At 34.7% G+C, this 16,505-nt stretch overlaps 1 protein-coding gene across 1 annotated transcript in view; it reads left to right on the top strand.

Moving 5' to 3' along the window:
- LOC129957014 (chymotrypsinogen B-like) overlaps positions 1–16,505 on the top strand; it is a 64,685-nt gene that overhangs the window by 42,271 nt on the left and 5,909 nt on the right. The window contains exons 5-7 of the mRNA XM_056069121.1: positions 1,618–1,706; positions 5,852–5,940; positions 9,980–10,299. Of these exons, the coding sequence (XP_055925096.1) occupies positions 1,618–1,706; positions 5,852–5,940; positions 9,980–10,299 (498 nt within the window). The remainder of the gene's footprint in view (positions 1–1,617; positions 1,707–5,851; positions 5,941–9,979; positions 10,300–16,505) is intronic.

Below are 16,505 nucleotides of genomic sequence, written 5' to 3'. Positions count from 1 at the left end.
CTATAAATAATTGATGGTTTCAAAACTAATCAAAGCAAAATGTTCAAATACAAGAAAAAGGTCAATTAAAGATGTAATGTCTTTTGAACTTTCGATGCACTTTTGATTAAATTATTTGAATTTAAACATGCAGTGCTTTTAAAAGAATTTATTTTATTTAATTTTATTTATGAATCAGTAGAATGAATTTTTTTGAAGATGTTTCTTTTCGATAACTTCATGATTCAGTATCTCCTATAGGGGGGAGGGCATTTCAGGAAAGAGAATGAGAAGCTTCCAGCATGGTGGTTGGTTCTCGCCATCCTGGTGGTTACAGAAAAGTTGGGCGTCGACTACCTCTTACCCAGAACGGGAAAAGCGCTAACTCAAAAATGCAATGATTTAAATACATCAAAACTGATATGGGATTTTGCAACTAGAAGTGTCAAACATTCAGTCAAATTTTGATTTCAATCGGTTGAGAAAAACATGTCTGAAACACAAATTCAATTTTGGATACTATAAAAGCACGCCAGAGATTAATCGCCAGATAACTCGCCAAGAATGACAAAATTCTGAAATGGATTCTAAATCATGCCAAAAATTAATATTTCGTAACTATTGTAACCCAATGCTATGCACGGCATTCTCTGGCATGACAAGTTTATTACTAATATACGATAAAGTTTATTAGAGTGTATGCGAGAAAGTTTGGGGTAGACCACCCCCACTGGTTGAGATTATTGTCCACTTCAGAATAAATTGATAAGCAGATTAATAATAATTGAAGCCTAAATTAAATTTTCTGTCTTATGTTGCTTACAAAACAAGGCTTTGTCGGTGATTTCTTAGCAAGCTTTATCTTAACTTTCTTCATTTGGCTGCGTTGAAAATTATAATATTGTTACGAACCTGTAATGCTGCTTCCCAGCATAGTTGGTTCCACCATGGGAAAGAATGTTTTACAGTCATCGTTATTGGACGGAGTCCGGTGTCGCGTCGGAGGGTCCTGGAGCTTGGCGACAAACTTGGCGACCATTTGGCGACTTGGCGACGAATTTGGCGACTTTGGCGTTAAAATAGATTATACCCGAAACATCGACAATTTTCCCGATCCGTCGAGTAGGAACGGAGATACGCCTCGAACGTTCCTGATTGGTTGAGCCTCCTGAGACCTATAAAAGGAAGCAGCCGCAGCTGCCGGGCAGTCGTGAACCGGGACAGTGAATTGAGCAGTCGGAAGCGGCAGAGCAGAGTGAACCAGAATCGTCGTGGTGACTTGAGTCGTGGACAAGTGGAGTCGAAGAGTAGTCGGAAGCGACGGCGAAGAACTCGTCTTCCAGGGACTAGCGGAGCAGCGACGGAGTAGAACTGCTGTGTATACTGTTGTATGCTGCACATCTCGGCTGAAGATAATCGTCTTCTGTGCTGTATATAGTTGTCGTCTTTGTGCTGTCCTGTGTGTCTTCGTGTAAATAAACGTCGTTGTTTTATTTTCTACTGCCGTCTGCTGATTGAGTGTTCTTTACACCATACAACTCCCACTATCCAAACGAACCCCGGACGATTTTCGTAACAATATTGTTTAAAATATGAAATATATGGATATTCAACTAATTTACTCTTACGTTTTTGCAGCATGTGGCATAGCATATGGAAACGGAGAGGAAGAAGGCCGGGTCATCAACGGAAGACCAGTTAGACCTATGTACAAATATCCATGGATAGTACGTTCAGACTTTATCAGTATATTTTTTTTTTTAATTAACTAAAATCTCTCTTAACTGACAGTGACGGAACTTCGTTGCTGTCGGATTAGAGATACTTGAGAGCAATAAAATTCTAAATATAGAATTAATATATTTAGAATTTAATTGTTCACATTTGGTAATCTGATCACCAGTTTTGATATATTTTTGCCTTCTTTTGTAATATAGTAGTATCTATAGCATTTGGCAAAAACTGGGATTATCTGATGCCAAACAGGAGAAATGAATAGAAGATTCTTGAACTTAATTGTTCATATTTGTGATCTGATCAAAAGTTTTAATCTGTTAGATTTTTATTTATTTTGAAATATGAAAAACTTTCTAGTTCTCGTACCTGGTAAAAACTGAGTTGAGCTTCTGCCAGATAAAAGATCCTGCCAGAATGTTGAATGGAAGTTTCTGTAATATAACTTCTCATATTTGGTGATCTGATCACAAGTTTTGACATATATTACTTTTTTTAAAAATATGGCCGAATCTATTACACTTGGGGAAAACTGAGATTCTCTGATGCCAAATAAGAGATTCCTATAAAACTGAACAGAGTTTCTAGAGTTGAATTGTTCATATTTGTTGATCGATATACAAGTTTTAATCTGTTAATTTTTTGAATGTGGTAAAATATCTGGCACCAAGTAAAAATTGGGCTTTGCTGCTATCAGATAGGAGTTCCACCTTGAGAATTAAAAAGAAGTTTCAAGAACTTAATTTTTCATATTTGGTGGCATGATCACGAATTTTGAAATCGCATTATATTACCCTTTTTTTTCTTCTGAAATATGGTTGAGACTATAACACATGGAAAAAACTAGGGTTCGCTGATGCCAAATAAGAGATTCTCGAGGGAAACTGAATAGAAGTTTCCAGAACTTAACTGTTTATATTTGTGATCTGTTCAAAAAATTTAATCTGATAGATTTTTTTTTTTTTTTTTTTTTTTTTGAATTATGAAAAAATCTTTGGTTACTTGTAAAAATTGGGCTTCTTTGCTGCCAGATAAGAGGTCCTTCCAGAAATTTGAATGGAAGTTTCTAGAATTTAATTGCTCATATTTGGTAATCTCAACACAACTTTTGATCTATCCGGCAGCAGCGGAAATTCTCTAATGCCAGATAAGAAATTCTTCTGGAGAACTCAATAGAAGTTTTTAGAACTTAATTGTTCATATTTTGTGATTTTACCACAAGTTTTGATATATTATATTACCTTTTTTTTAAATATGGTAGAACCAATCAAACATGGCAAAAATGGGGCTTCTCTGTTGCCGGATAAGAGATTCTCCTGAAGAACTGAATCGAAGTTTCTAGAATTTAATTGCTCATATTTGTTGATCTGTTCACAACTTTTAATCTGTGAAATTTTTTTTAAAAAAATATGATGGAATCTATGGCACATGACAAAAACTGGGCTTTGTGGTTGCCAGGTAAGTGGTTCTCTTCGAAAATTGAATAGAAGTTTCTAGAATTTAATTGTTCATATTTGGTGATCTGTTCACAAGTTTCGATCTATCCGGCAGCAAAGGAATTTTGCTGAGACCAGATAAGAGATTCTTCTGGAGCGGCTCAATGGATGTTTTTAGAATTTATTTATTCACATTTGGCGATCTGATCACCAATTGTGAAGCTTTTTTTTTGCCTTCTTTCGTAATATAATTGAGTCTATCGCATTTGGCAAAAACTAGGATTCGCTTATGTCAGATAAGAGATTCTCCTAGAGAACTGAATCGAATTTTCCAGAACTTAATTGTTGTTATTTGCGATCTGCTCAGACGATTTAATCTGATAGATTTTTTTTTTTTTAATTATAGAAAAATCTTTTTTTGCCTGGTAAAATCTGGGCTTCACTGCTGTCATGTAAGAGATTCTTCTGGAGAAGTGAATCATAGTTTCTAGAACTTAATTGCTCATATTTGGTGAACTGAACACCAATTTTGATATATTAGATAACCTTTTTTGAAAAGAATTATCGCACCTATAAAAAACTGGACTTCTCTGTTGCCATGCAAGAGATTCTTTTGAACAGTAGTTTCTAGAGCTTAATTGTTCGTATTCGGTGATATGATCACAGGTTTTTATCTATTAGATTATCATCTTTGAAATGTGATAGAATCTCTGGTACCTAGCGAAAGCTGAGCTTCACTGTTACTAGATAAGAGATCCTTCCGGAAAACTGAATAGAAGTTTCTAGAACTTAATTATTCATCTTTGATGATGTAATCATTTGAATATTAACAAAACAGTATGCTTATTGTGGTATTCGATCTACCATATAAATTAAACAAATAATATTTATAATTTTACAGGTCCTTTAATATTAAATCTTGGTTGATTTATTTTACAATTCCAAAAAACAAACAATTTATTTTACAATTCCAAAAAGCAATAGTTAAAACAATAGTTACAATTCCAAAAAACAAAAAAACAATAACATGCTAGCAATTTTAAAATTGCTAGCATGTTATTCGAAAGAAATTTGCACATTTCTTAATGCATCGATATGCTATGGTCAATACGATTAATCGATCGTTATTAAGTATAGGATCGGTTATTATTAAAAATAAGAATAGTTTATTAAGAACTAGCCATCTTTGTCGACCAATCAGTTTAGCTGGATTAAGGATTGTCGATCATTTCAATTGTGTTCAAAATTGGCTTTCAATTCCAACTATTTCAAAACCTCAAACTTTATTAAACTTGCTGGATTTATAACTAGACAGGCTGCGACGATATTACATACATTTTTACTTCTTGTATATGAACATGCAAAGGAAAGGTGCTGTAACCGCCAAAAAATTCGAACTCCAAATTTTGACACCACCCTGAGACCGAAAAACTCATTTTCGAAATTATGCCTGACTGTCTGTTTATGAATATGATTATTCAAAACCGCTTTGAGTTAAACAGGTGAATAGTCTTTAGACCAAATTTGTCTTTAGACCAAATAGTCTTTAGATCAAATTTGTCTTTAGACCAAATTTGTCTTTAGACCAAATAGTCTTTAGACCAAATTTGTTTTTAGACCAAATAGTCTTTAGACCAAATTTGTCTTTAGACTAAATAGTCTTTAGACCAAATTTGTCTTTAGACCAAATAGTCTTTAGACCAAATTTGTCTTCAGACCAAATAGTCTTTAGACCAAAGTTGTAGATTTCTTTCAGTTTCCATGTTGAGGAAGTGTGACTGTCCTTCTGTTCGAATATATGTTAACACGAAAAAAACAAAACGAGGAAAACTAGGTGAATAAAATTTTATATGCACAGATTTAACAACTAAAGTGCAGATGGGCATCAAATTTGGAATCAAATCAGACAAGGAGTTGTCTGTCGGTCTGTACATTCGCATGCATGTTAACGCAATAATTCAAAAACGCTATGATTTAAATAAATATATGGAAGTTGGTGTGTGACTCACTTACAATTATGTGTTAAAATGTGGTTTCAGTTGATAAGAAAAAAAAATGGCATCCGAAGTGCACATTTAATGTTCCGATGCTTGTGTATTAACCGCGTCCTAACGATTAATCGCCAAAGATTGTACGATATTAGGTTCTTTTGACGATATTGTTCTTTGTACGATATTAGGTTCTTTTGACGATATTGTTCTTTGTACGATATTAGGTTCTTTTGACGATATTGTTCTTTGTACAATATTAGGTTCTTTTGACGATATTGTTCTTTGTACGATATTAGGTTCTTTTGACGATATTGTTCTTTGTACGATATTAGGTTCTTTTGACGATATTGTTCTTTGTACGATATTAGGTTCTTTTGACGATATTGTTCTTTGTACGATATTAGGTTCTTTTGACGATATTGTTCCTTGTACGATATTAGGTTCTTTTGACGATATTGGTCTTTGTACGATATTAGGTTCTTTCTTATTGTTCATGAATGACGTGTGGTTAATAATACGCACGTACAATTATTAGAGTATATGTGAGTATGTTTTCAGAAACCCGCTTGTTATGTGCCTGTTGCCACTGCACAATTAAGAGTAAATCCTTAATGACATAGAGGTAATAAATAAAGTCTGAATCATTACCATACTACAACGTTTCAGATTAGATGTTCCCGTTTCTTTAAAAAATTATTTTTCGTTCATTAGGTTTCCCTAATAAAGGGTACAAGAATCATATGTGGAGGTGCCTTGGTATCAGCAAACTTTGTCATGACGGCAGGACATTGTGTGTTTGAGTAAGTTCGAAGTGTTTTCTATTATAAAAAGTTGTTGATCAAAATTACTTTCGGCACAAATGTGTATCATTAGAATTTTTTTTAAAAAAAATCAATATGAGCGTTTTTAGATTTTGTTTCATTTTCTTCCAACATTTCTTCACTTGCGGATTATCAAAAACAAGAAGTTGAAAAGAGAGTGCTTACTTAAAATGTAGTGAGGATTCCAGAAATCAGAAATGTGTCTTCATTTAAGAACAAGTAGGCTGTGCTTCACTTGATAAGCGAGAAAATCATTAGAATTTTAAAAAAAATAATAATAATATGTGCGTTTATCGACTCACTTGATAAGCGAGAAAATCACTTGAATCTCACTTGATATGTGAGAAAATCATTAATATTTTTAAAAAAGTGAAAAATCATTAGAATTTTAAAAAAAAGAAAAATCATTAGAATTTTTAAAAAAAGAAAAATTATTAGAATTTTTAAAAAAGAAAATAATTAGAATTTTAAAGAATGAAAAATCATTAGACTTTTTAAATTAGAGAAAATCATTAGAATTTTTTTTAAAAATCAATATGTGCGTTTATCGACTCACTTGATAACCGAGAAAATCACTTGAATCTCACTCGATATGTGAGAAAATCATTGGTATTTAAAAAAAGGAAAAATCATTAGAATTTTTAAAAAATAAAAATCATTAGAATTTTTAAAAATGAAAAATCATTAAAATTTTTAAATTAGGGAAAATCATTAGAATAAAATAAAAAAACAATATGCGCGTCTTTCGACTTGCTTGATATGTGAGAAAATCATTTGAATTTTAAAAAAGAAAAATCATTAGAATTTTTAAATTAGTGAAAATTAGAGAAAATCATTACAATTTTTTTAAAAAAATCAATATTCGCGTTTCTCGACTCACTTGATATGCGAGAAAATCACTTGAATCTCACCTGATATGAGAGAAAAATCATTAGAATTTTTTTTTAAATCAATATGCGCGTTTTTAGATTTTGTCTCATTTTCCTTCAACATTTCTTCATTTCCGGATAACCAAAAACAAGAAGTTGAAAAAAGAGCAATTACTTACTGTAGTGCGGATTCCGGAAATTAGAATTGCGTTTTCAGTAAAGAACAAGTAGGCTGTGTCTCACTTGAAATGCGAGAAAATGTAAATTCATTTACATTTACAAATTAACTCATTTCCCCTGTATAATCGGTAATTATCGTTACCTACCTGAATCAGATTTTCGTTATTCATATGACGCAACATAAAGGGTGTCCGAAATCAAACGGCCTTACTTTAAAGATATCTACAGACAATTCAATTGCTCAGAAAGTTATAACATTTTGTGTAAGAAATAATAAAGGCATGGGAATTTGCTTGAAAGAATAAAAAATAAATAAAAATTGAAAATATCATCACCAGGGAGGCATTTTTAATGAATTATACATTTACGACTGCTTCTTTATTTAGAATTCGTCTCTTTGTTCGTCTACTTTTTAATTCTGATGCACTAACTCATTCTCATTAAATTAACTCCAAACTTTAATTAAATCTCATGGCGACACCTTCGATAGAACACATTCGAACTCAAAAATTTCGAACTTTAGCAAAAAAAAAAAAGTCACTTTTAACCGTTGACTTGGAAAAATAAAACATTCAATCAGCGAAATGTCTTCCGATGCAGGCACTTGATTTTCCCTTAGGAAATTCATCTTCGAATGCATGAGCAACTATGTAGCATCACATTCTTTTAACGAGTTGTCGTTCGATAATCGCGCTCGAACAAAAATTTGTTTGATAACTGATTTTCAAAAAAATTTAAACGGACGATAAAGAAACAAAAATGCACATTTTTGCCCACATCACGCAACTATTATAAAAATAGATACGTTCGCGGAAATTTTTGTTTCGTTATTCTCACTATTACTAATTATAAGGTTGTTGCCTTTACCAGATCGAGCTGTTTTAATTAAATTGTTTTACCAAAACTACAAAACCCTCGGGGAGGGGCACCTCGAAATGAGAATGAGATGCTTCCGGTATGGTGGTTGGATCTCGCCACCCTGGAGGGTACACAAATAGGCGGAGAATCTGACTCCTCCCATCGATGACGGGAAGTACTTCCTTCGGGAAGGGTTGTACCGTGACCGATGGTGGCCCTTAGGACTCAACCACAGTTCCCGCCAGTGTTGCTGGTGCGGCGATCCGGTCATTCAGCCTTATGGTTTAAATCCATGTGCCTTAGTGGCGGGTCGGAAAGTCAGTTGCTTCACTTACCAAAACTATAATTCCACAATCCATTCAGCTGTGGAACAAGCCTATTTTATTACCCGATGTTAAAACTTTATTTGCACCCTTAAAGTCCAAGGTTTTTCTTCCGATGGCGCTGTGCGCCTCTCATGGGTTTGTTTATATTGAGTCAGTCTCTATCTGCATTATGCGATGTCTAGCTGTATTGCTTTCGTCTTTGTGCGCTTTGTTCCTGTGTAAAAGTTCTAACTGTTTATGAAATAAAATATGGAAAATCCACTCATTGCCTCCAATTCCTTTCTGGCAGGTAAGAGCTCTCTGAATGATCTATTTACTAATTGAAATATTAACGCTAATTTGAATTGAAGTCTAATCACCCTAGATGATTGCTGAAAATAACGGCCATCATTTTGAACCAGTATCATAAATGTGTACTAAATGTGTAATTCATTAAAAATATTTCCCTCTTGTGGCGAAATTTTGAAGCAATTTTTTTTTTCTCTCAAACAAATTTCCAATCCTTCTTTATGTCCTACACAAAATTTCATAACTATATGAAGTGCAATTTCACCTGTATACAGCTTTAAACGATTCCTATGTTAATAATGGAGCATTTAATACATAGACAAAACAGTGTGATGCTTAAACACACAAAAAACTACTCAGCCAAGTTAAAAAAATCAATTATCCGTCATGAAATTCAAGAAAATTTCATCTTCTTTGCATCTACTGATTTTCAACTTAGTTTAAAATTATCGAGTCTGAAGAATATGAAGAGAAAATATTGTAATCGTTAAGGAAGGAAAAAAATTAGAATTTAAGAATTTGATGATCTTAATGTATTAGACCTGCATGAGTTCGAAAACACATTTTTGGTATAAAACTGGCTAGCGAACGCGATAATTCAAATGCTTTTTGGGTTTGAAACATGAAATTTGGTGCAGGGTCTTTACATCAAATTACGCCAAATTTTGGGTGAAATGCACTCAGAGAATGTTTATTTATTTGTTGTCCGACTAAAATGAACACAACTAACTAAAAGGGAAAGAAAATAATGAACTTGGTGGAAAAAATGCGTTACAATTTTTGCCTCTAAATAACAGAGCTTGTCACATTTTGAAGCAAATCCGTTTAGAAGTTAATCAACTATTGGCCTGCGCATCAGTTTGTATCCGAAGAGAGAACTAAAAAACACAACTACATAGATACACGAAATTTGTTATGCGATATTGTTACCAAAATAGTGTTTCTGTTCCAAATTTTGGTTTCATTCGGTCGAGAAAAAAATGTCCAAAACTCGTACTCGATTTTCTTCGCCAAAATAATAGTTCTGTACACAAATTTGGTTTCAGTCGGTCGAAAAGAAAAGTATGTCTAAAACACATACTCCGTTTTCTTCACCAAAAAAGTAGTTCAATGCCAAATTTTGGTTTCAATCATTCGACAAAAAAAAATGTCCAAAAACGCATACTCAGTTTTCTTGGCCAAAATAATAGTTCTGTACAGAACTTTGGATTCAGTTGGTCGAAAAGAAAAATATATCTAAAATCATACTCCGTTTTCTTCACTATATTATGAAGCACAAGGCCCTCGAGGACGAAACTCTGAAAATAAAAATCTGAAAACTCATGACGTTCATAGCTTTACCCATAAACAATTTTCATATGGAAGAAGAATTGATAAAATATTTATTCGAGAAGTGTTCGGGTACCTTCCGCAGCTTTTCTGGATAATTATGTATTTCTAAATAAATGAGGTGAGCTCAAAAATTTATTCTGCGTTTCTTATTTCCCCCCATTTTAGTAGAAAGAAGGTTGACCTACCCCAGTGCAACGGAAGGATTGTCGACAGGTATTGTTATGTCGATCCAAGTCAGCTGAAAGTGGGGTTCTTAACGTCAAGTCAGCGAACTCCATCTGAAAGTGTGGCTATTCTCAGAATAATACCTCATCCAAGGTACAGTTACAGCGTGCAAGTGCACGATGTATCTCTACTTCGACTAGCAAAAACAATTCAATGCAGCCATACTCTCATGCCTGTGTGTCTACCTCAAAGAGATTTTCTTAATTTAGGAACACGGCTCATCACTGCTGGTTATGGATGGAACACACCGGATGGAATTGGTACGTATGCATCGCCCAAGAACTAAATAATCTTTTTTCTGTACAAAGAACCATCAGAAAAGGCAATCAAAATTAAGCAGGATAGGCTAAACTATTGCGTTGGCGCATAATTATCAGGCGTTTATTTGATATGCTATATTTTAATAAAAATTTACAGTATTTTATAAACTTATGAATGCGTGTCGATAATCGTACTCATATTCTTCATATTATGCAGTACCACTCTGAGAAAGGATGGAAAACAGCGCTGTCATTTCGCGGTCTCAACGAAATTTTTGGTGAGAGCACAATCAGCGAAAGTCGATGCTTCTTTCTTTTGAGGTTTTTGAAGGGAAGCTATGATTCATCCCCAGAGACAAGATCCTTCAGACCCAGCTCATTTAGTCGAAACAAATCGGCGGAAATTTGGACACGTTAGGCTTTATTTTGTCGCTGATTTCGTGGGGCAACCATTAAGCCAATTTCCATTCCTTTCCAAGCTTTTTGAGAGGACGGTAGTTGAATAATTAACATTGAAGTTGTCGGCCACCATTCGAGTTGTCAAGCTTTCGTTCCGTTTCACGGCTGCCAAAAGTGCCTGGTCATCGAAATCCGATGGTCGACCTCTTCCTGGCTTATCGACCAAGATTGTGTCTCCAGATCTGAAACAGGCAAACGATTCCCTGATTGATTGTGATTGTGTTTTTACCAAAAAGTTCGTTAGGATCGCGAAATAACTGCGTTGCTTTCCACCCTTTCTCAAAGTGGAACAGCATAACATGAGTATGCTGAGTATGATTATCGACTCGCATTTTTATAATCTAAAAGTAGAAAAATATTTTCACTCATAAATTTATAAGATACTGTACATTTTTATTAAAATATAGCACATCAAAGAAACGCCTGATAATTTTGCACCACTCCAATAAAAAATACTGCATAATCGTCAAACTGCAATTTTTTAAGGCATTAAATTGCCCTATATGATAATCTAACTGTATTCCTTAATTAATACTAGCCACCTTTGGCCGGCATTTGGTTCGCCAGAATAAATAGTTGTTAAAATTTTTAATTGTTTCCTCAGCAAAGTATCTTTAAACTTCAAATTTTGGAGATGCCAAGCATGCCAACTTATAATTCTTAATAGTTCTTAAAGAAAGCAACTTATCCTTTGGGGGGGGGAGGGAAAGTAACAAAGGGTTTATTCAATGTATATGTCATTACTAGCTAAGCATTTTGTCGATTTATCCTTCAAATAATGAATGCCCTCTTAGAAAAAGCATTCATTTTGAGATGATCCAGTCTGAAATCCTTTTTTCGATATCGAAAAAAAGGATTCTCTATTTCGTAATTGCTGAAGTGTTGCTTGAGAAATGTTCAAGACGTCAATGAAAATAAGCGATATTCCGAAAATGCCAAATCAAGTGAGAATAGCAGATAGGGAAAAAGCTTCCACCATGTGCAGGAACGATATCTATGGCGTCTTTCGGTGTGTAGGACGAGTCTAGTCCATGTCTTTCAGTTCAATATGGACGTTTCTCTATCAATGAATGGTTCAAATTGATCAATTGTTGATGGTAGAGGACGATATTCACTAGTTCACCAGATTTTTAGTACCAGACCCTTCTGATCTCATCAAATGCGAAGGGGATTTTAGAAGCTCCTGGTACACCACACTTTTCTGATCGCACCGTGTGCAAAGGTGGTTTTGGCAGATCGTGGTACACTACACTCTTCTGACCCCACCAAATGCAAAAGTGATTTTAGAAGCTCCTGGTACACCACACTTTTCTGATCACACCGTGTGCAAAGTGGGTTTTGGCAGATCGTGGTACACTACGCCCTTCTGACCCCGCCAAATGCAAAGGTGATTTTAGAAGCTCCTGGTACACCACACTTTTCTGACCGCACCGTGTGCAAAGGTGGTTTTGGCAGATCTTGGTACACTACGCCCTTCTGACCCCGCCAAATGCAAAGGTGATTTTAGAAGCTCCTGGTACACCACACTTTACTGATCGCACCATGTGCAAAGGTGGTTTTGGCAGATCGTGGTACACTACGCCCTTCTGATCCCACCAAATGCAAAGGTGATTTTAGAAGCTCCTGGTACACCACACTTTTCTGATCGCACCGCGTGCAAAGGCGGTTTTGGCAGATTGTGGTACACTACGCCCTTCTGACCCCGCCAAATGCAAAGGGAATTTTAGAAGCTCCTGAAACACAATTTTTGGAAAATATCCATCTGTCTGAGTGTGTGTATGTCTGTGACAAAGAATAACTCGAAAACGCTTTGAATAGACGGATGAAATTCGGTATACGGTCTTTACGCCACATATATATATTTCTATCAAATTTTGAGTAAAATCTGTTCAGAGGAAGTCTTTCTGTCCAGCTGTTCGAATATGAGCTAATACAATGACTACATAACGAAGCAAGTAATATAGATAATATTCGGCACATTGTTTTAACATCTATAATGTAGACACTCACCAAATTTTGAGCTAAATCTAATAACGGATTGACCATCTGTCGGTGTGTACGTTTAGTAATATGTAAACACTCAATTACTTAAAAACGCAAAGACTTAAATATGCCAAATTTAGCTTGGGAAGTTATGACTACAGGTCTAATTTACTGTTAAATTTTGTTTCAAATCGATTGATAAAAATGCTTCTGAAATACGATTTCGATTTTCAGATACTTTTAACCTCATACCAGGTCTTAATTGGCAAATAACTAGCCAAGGATTAATGATAGATTTAATAAAAGTGCTAAATTCACACTGAAGGTTAATATTTGATCATTATTGTACGCCAATGCTATGTAAAAGGTTCTCCGGAATACACCTTTATTAGAGAGTATGTAAGAAAGTTTTGGAGGGACCACCCCCGCTGGTTTTAATTTCACCTTGTCATCTGATAAGCCAATGAATGTCTTATCTTGCTGCAGATTTTTGTACCTTCCAGTTAATCTTAAAACGTTACCGATCACTTATTCTTGGACTATTTTGTAATTTCTATAACATTTTCTAATATTTTGCTCTTTCATTTTGATTAACTCTGATAATAAATAAAAATGAGAATAAAAAAAAACATTTATTAATTAATTCTATAAAAAGCATACGTCCATTTAACTGAAGTCATGTGAATGGAACAATGGGTCGCCTTGAAAAAAAGGAACTTTCAGCAGTCTAGATATAGGAGGCTCATCCACATTCAAATTTGTCTGGAAAGACACCTGTTGATCAATGCTTCCCATCCTCCACACCCCGAAAGTTCCAACTCGACTCACCACAAGTGACTGAATCGCCAACTCCGCTATAGACCAAAACTTAAATTCCTCTCATTTTTCTTTTTATACTTTTTGTTTTCTCAGATACGCAGTATAAAGAAAGTATTGTTATCATCAAAATATTTGGTCGAGATATGAAGTTTTGACTCCCCGAGTTCGAAAAAAAATACATTTTTGGAAAATGTCGATCTGTCTGTTTGTGACAAAGATAACTCAGAAACATTTTGAGCCAGACGATGAAATTTGGTATACGGTCTTTACACCAGATCTGTAGATTTCTATAAAATGTTGAGTAAAATCTATAGTGAAAAAATAGGTCTGCCTAGCTGTTCGAATACTTAACACAATAACCATAAAACGAAGAGAGCTAGATACATAAAATTCGATGCACAGATTTAACATCTGCAATGTAGACAGCTGCCAAATTTTGATCGAAATCTAAAAACAATTTGACTGTCTGTCGGTCTGTACTTTCAGAAACATGTAAACTCGATAATTCAAAAACACATTGACTTAAATACATTGAATTTGATATCAGATTTTGTGACTACAAGTGCAGTTTTATGTCATATCTTTATTTCAATCGCTCGAGAGCCGGCGTCCTGGCATAGGGGTAGCGCGTCTTCCTCGTGATCTGGGTGTCCCGGGTTCGAGTCCCGGTTCAGACATGGTTGTTTCTCTGTAAGGTGTGTGAATGTGCCCCCCAGTAAAAATGGGTTGTGCAAGCGAATGTGAGTGAGTTTCATCTTCAAATCAGTTAGAAGTAAGTCTTCTGCCCTTGGTTGCTCAGGGGTCTTTACCCTCAGAAGCTACTGCAACCCCTTTCCGTGGTAACGCGGACGCGACATCGTCATCATCAATCGTTCGAGAAAAACATGTTTAAAGTATAAATTCAACTTTCTTATTCTTTTAACACCATGTCAGGGATTAATTTAACACCATGTTAGGCCCAAGAATCACACGACAGATCTGTAAATATGTTAAAATCACGTCAAAACCTAATATTTCGTAACTATTGTACGCTAATTCCATGCTAGGTGTTTTCTGGTATGTCAAGTTTATTGGAGGCTAGGCGTAAACGTTTTGGATAGACCACACCTGCTGGTTTCATATACATAATAAATATCTTATATTAATTCAAAAATCTTAGTCGAAATACAAATCAAAATTTTGTATTTGAATGAATGACCACATATATTAAGAGTGAAATCCAAGGCTCAAAGAGCTGAGACAATATTTTTTGTAGTTTTAAATGGTGGGATTACGTTACTCCACCCAAGTCATCCTTTTCTCTTCAATAAAATGGCCAAATCATCTTTTCTTTTTTTCCAGACCTCACAATGCAGTATATATTCGATCAAAAGCATTTTGATTTATTGTTATAGAACAAAAATCCGAGAACAATCATATAATACTAGCTGGCTTTGGGGTCCAGTTTGCTCGTCCGAATTACTGTCTTTTTAAACTGTTAAATATGAGCATGGAATGAATGCAATTTTTTTACTTTCACCTTGATAAAACCGAAATACATGAATTTAATTGAATAATAAAAACAAATTATAAAGTGTGCAAATTTTTAAAAAAATTAAAATATTACGAAAGAAAGACTATTACGGAATGAATGTCCATAACACATTATTTCTTTTAAATCTTAATCTTAACATTGGTAAAAGCACGTATTTGCATATTTTAATGATGATGATGCCGTGTCTGTGTTATCACGGAAAGGGGTTGAAGTAGCTTCTGAGGGTAAAGACCTCTGAGCACCCGAGGGCAGAAGTCTGACTTCTAATTCATGAAACTCACACAAATTCGCTTGCACAACCCCTTTTTACAAGGGGGCACATTCACACACCTCACAGATAGAACAATCATGCCCGAACTGGGATTCGAACCCGGGACGCCCAGATCACGTGGAAGACAGGCTACTCCTACGCCAGGACGCCAGCGCATATTTTGATTGATGAGTTTAAATTTCATAACATAAAAATGGATGTTTTCAAACTGCGTATTACACTTAAAAAATCTATTTTAATATATGGATATTTGGACATCAATATTTATAGGTAAGTCAAAGCGATTACCCATTCAAGAATCGTTCAATTTATTTTCGAGCCTAGATTAAACCTTGTTTGAAGCCTGTTTCTTGATTTCTTTACGTCTTACTTCTCGGCGAATAGCTTTTTGGTGAGCCCTATCTGGAGCATTTCTAATAATATTTGAACCTTCGTCAATAAGCAAAGCATTGAATTGAATGCAGCTGTAAAATCGTTCGATAAAACAGTTTGAAATGTCCGTATTGTTATTTATTAGATGCCGTTTGACATTATGTAAAAAGAGAAGTTTCAGTACCACGTAATTACAATTACGTGTGTGTGTGTGTGTGTGTGTGTGTGTGTGTGTGTGTGTGTGTGTGTGTGTGTGTGTGTGTGTGTGTGTGTGTGTGTGTGTGTGTGTGTGTGTGTGTGTAGACATGAGTCTATTGTGATAGACACTTTTATTTTTGGCTAGATTTCAACTACTTATCAAAAGCATTTTAATTTATTCTTATAGATATTACAACTGTGGGCATATTGTATGCAATCTGAATCAATCTCATTATTATACAGGGTGTTCATTAATTATTGTCGGGGTTTCCTTACCTCATAACTTTCGAATAAAAAATATTACGCAAAAACCGATTACGTATTCGTAAATTACAACTCAAAGAATTTTATTAATGATATTAAAGTGTAAAGCTTGCACAATTTGCACTTTGTAGGCATGCAGCTGAAGGCGATTATGTATTCGTAAATTCGCTGAACAAATTTTGACTTTTGATAATCGTGCGGGTTCTCCGAGCCTCATATTCTACAGTTATGTTTATTCACTTTTTCTGTCACATGAAAAGTGGATTCGTCACTGAAGAACCATCTCCGAAGGTAATTTTCATCATC

The sequence above is a fragment of the Argiope bruennichi genome, chromosome 11 (assembly GCF_947563725.1).
Source record: "Argiope bruennichi chromosome 11, qqArgBrue1.1, whole genome shotgun sequence".
NCBI classification, from domain to species: Eukaryota; Metazoa; Arthropoda; class Arachnida; order Araneae; family Araneidae; genus Argiope; species Argiope bruennichi.
Note: the sequence above shows the minus strand (reverse complement) of the source record. Positions and strands in the feature narration are given on the sequence as shown.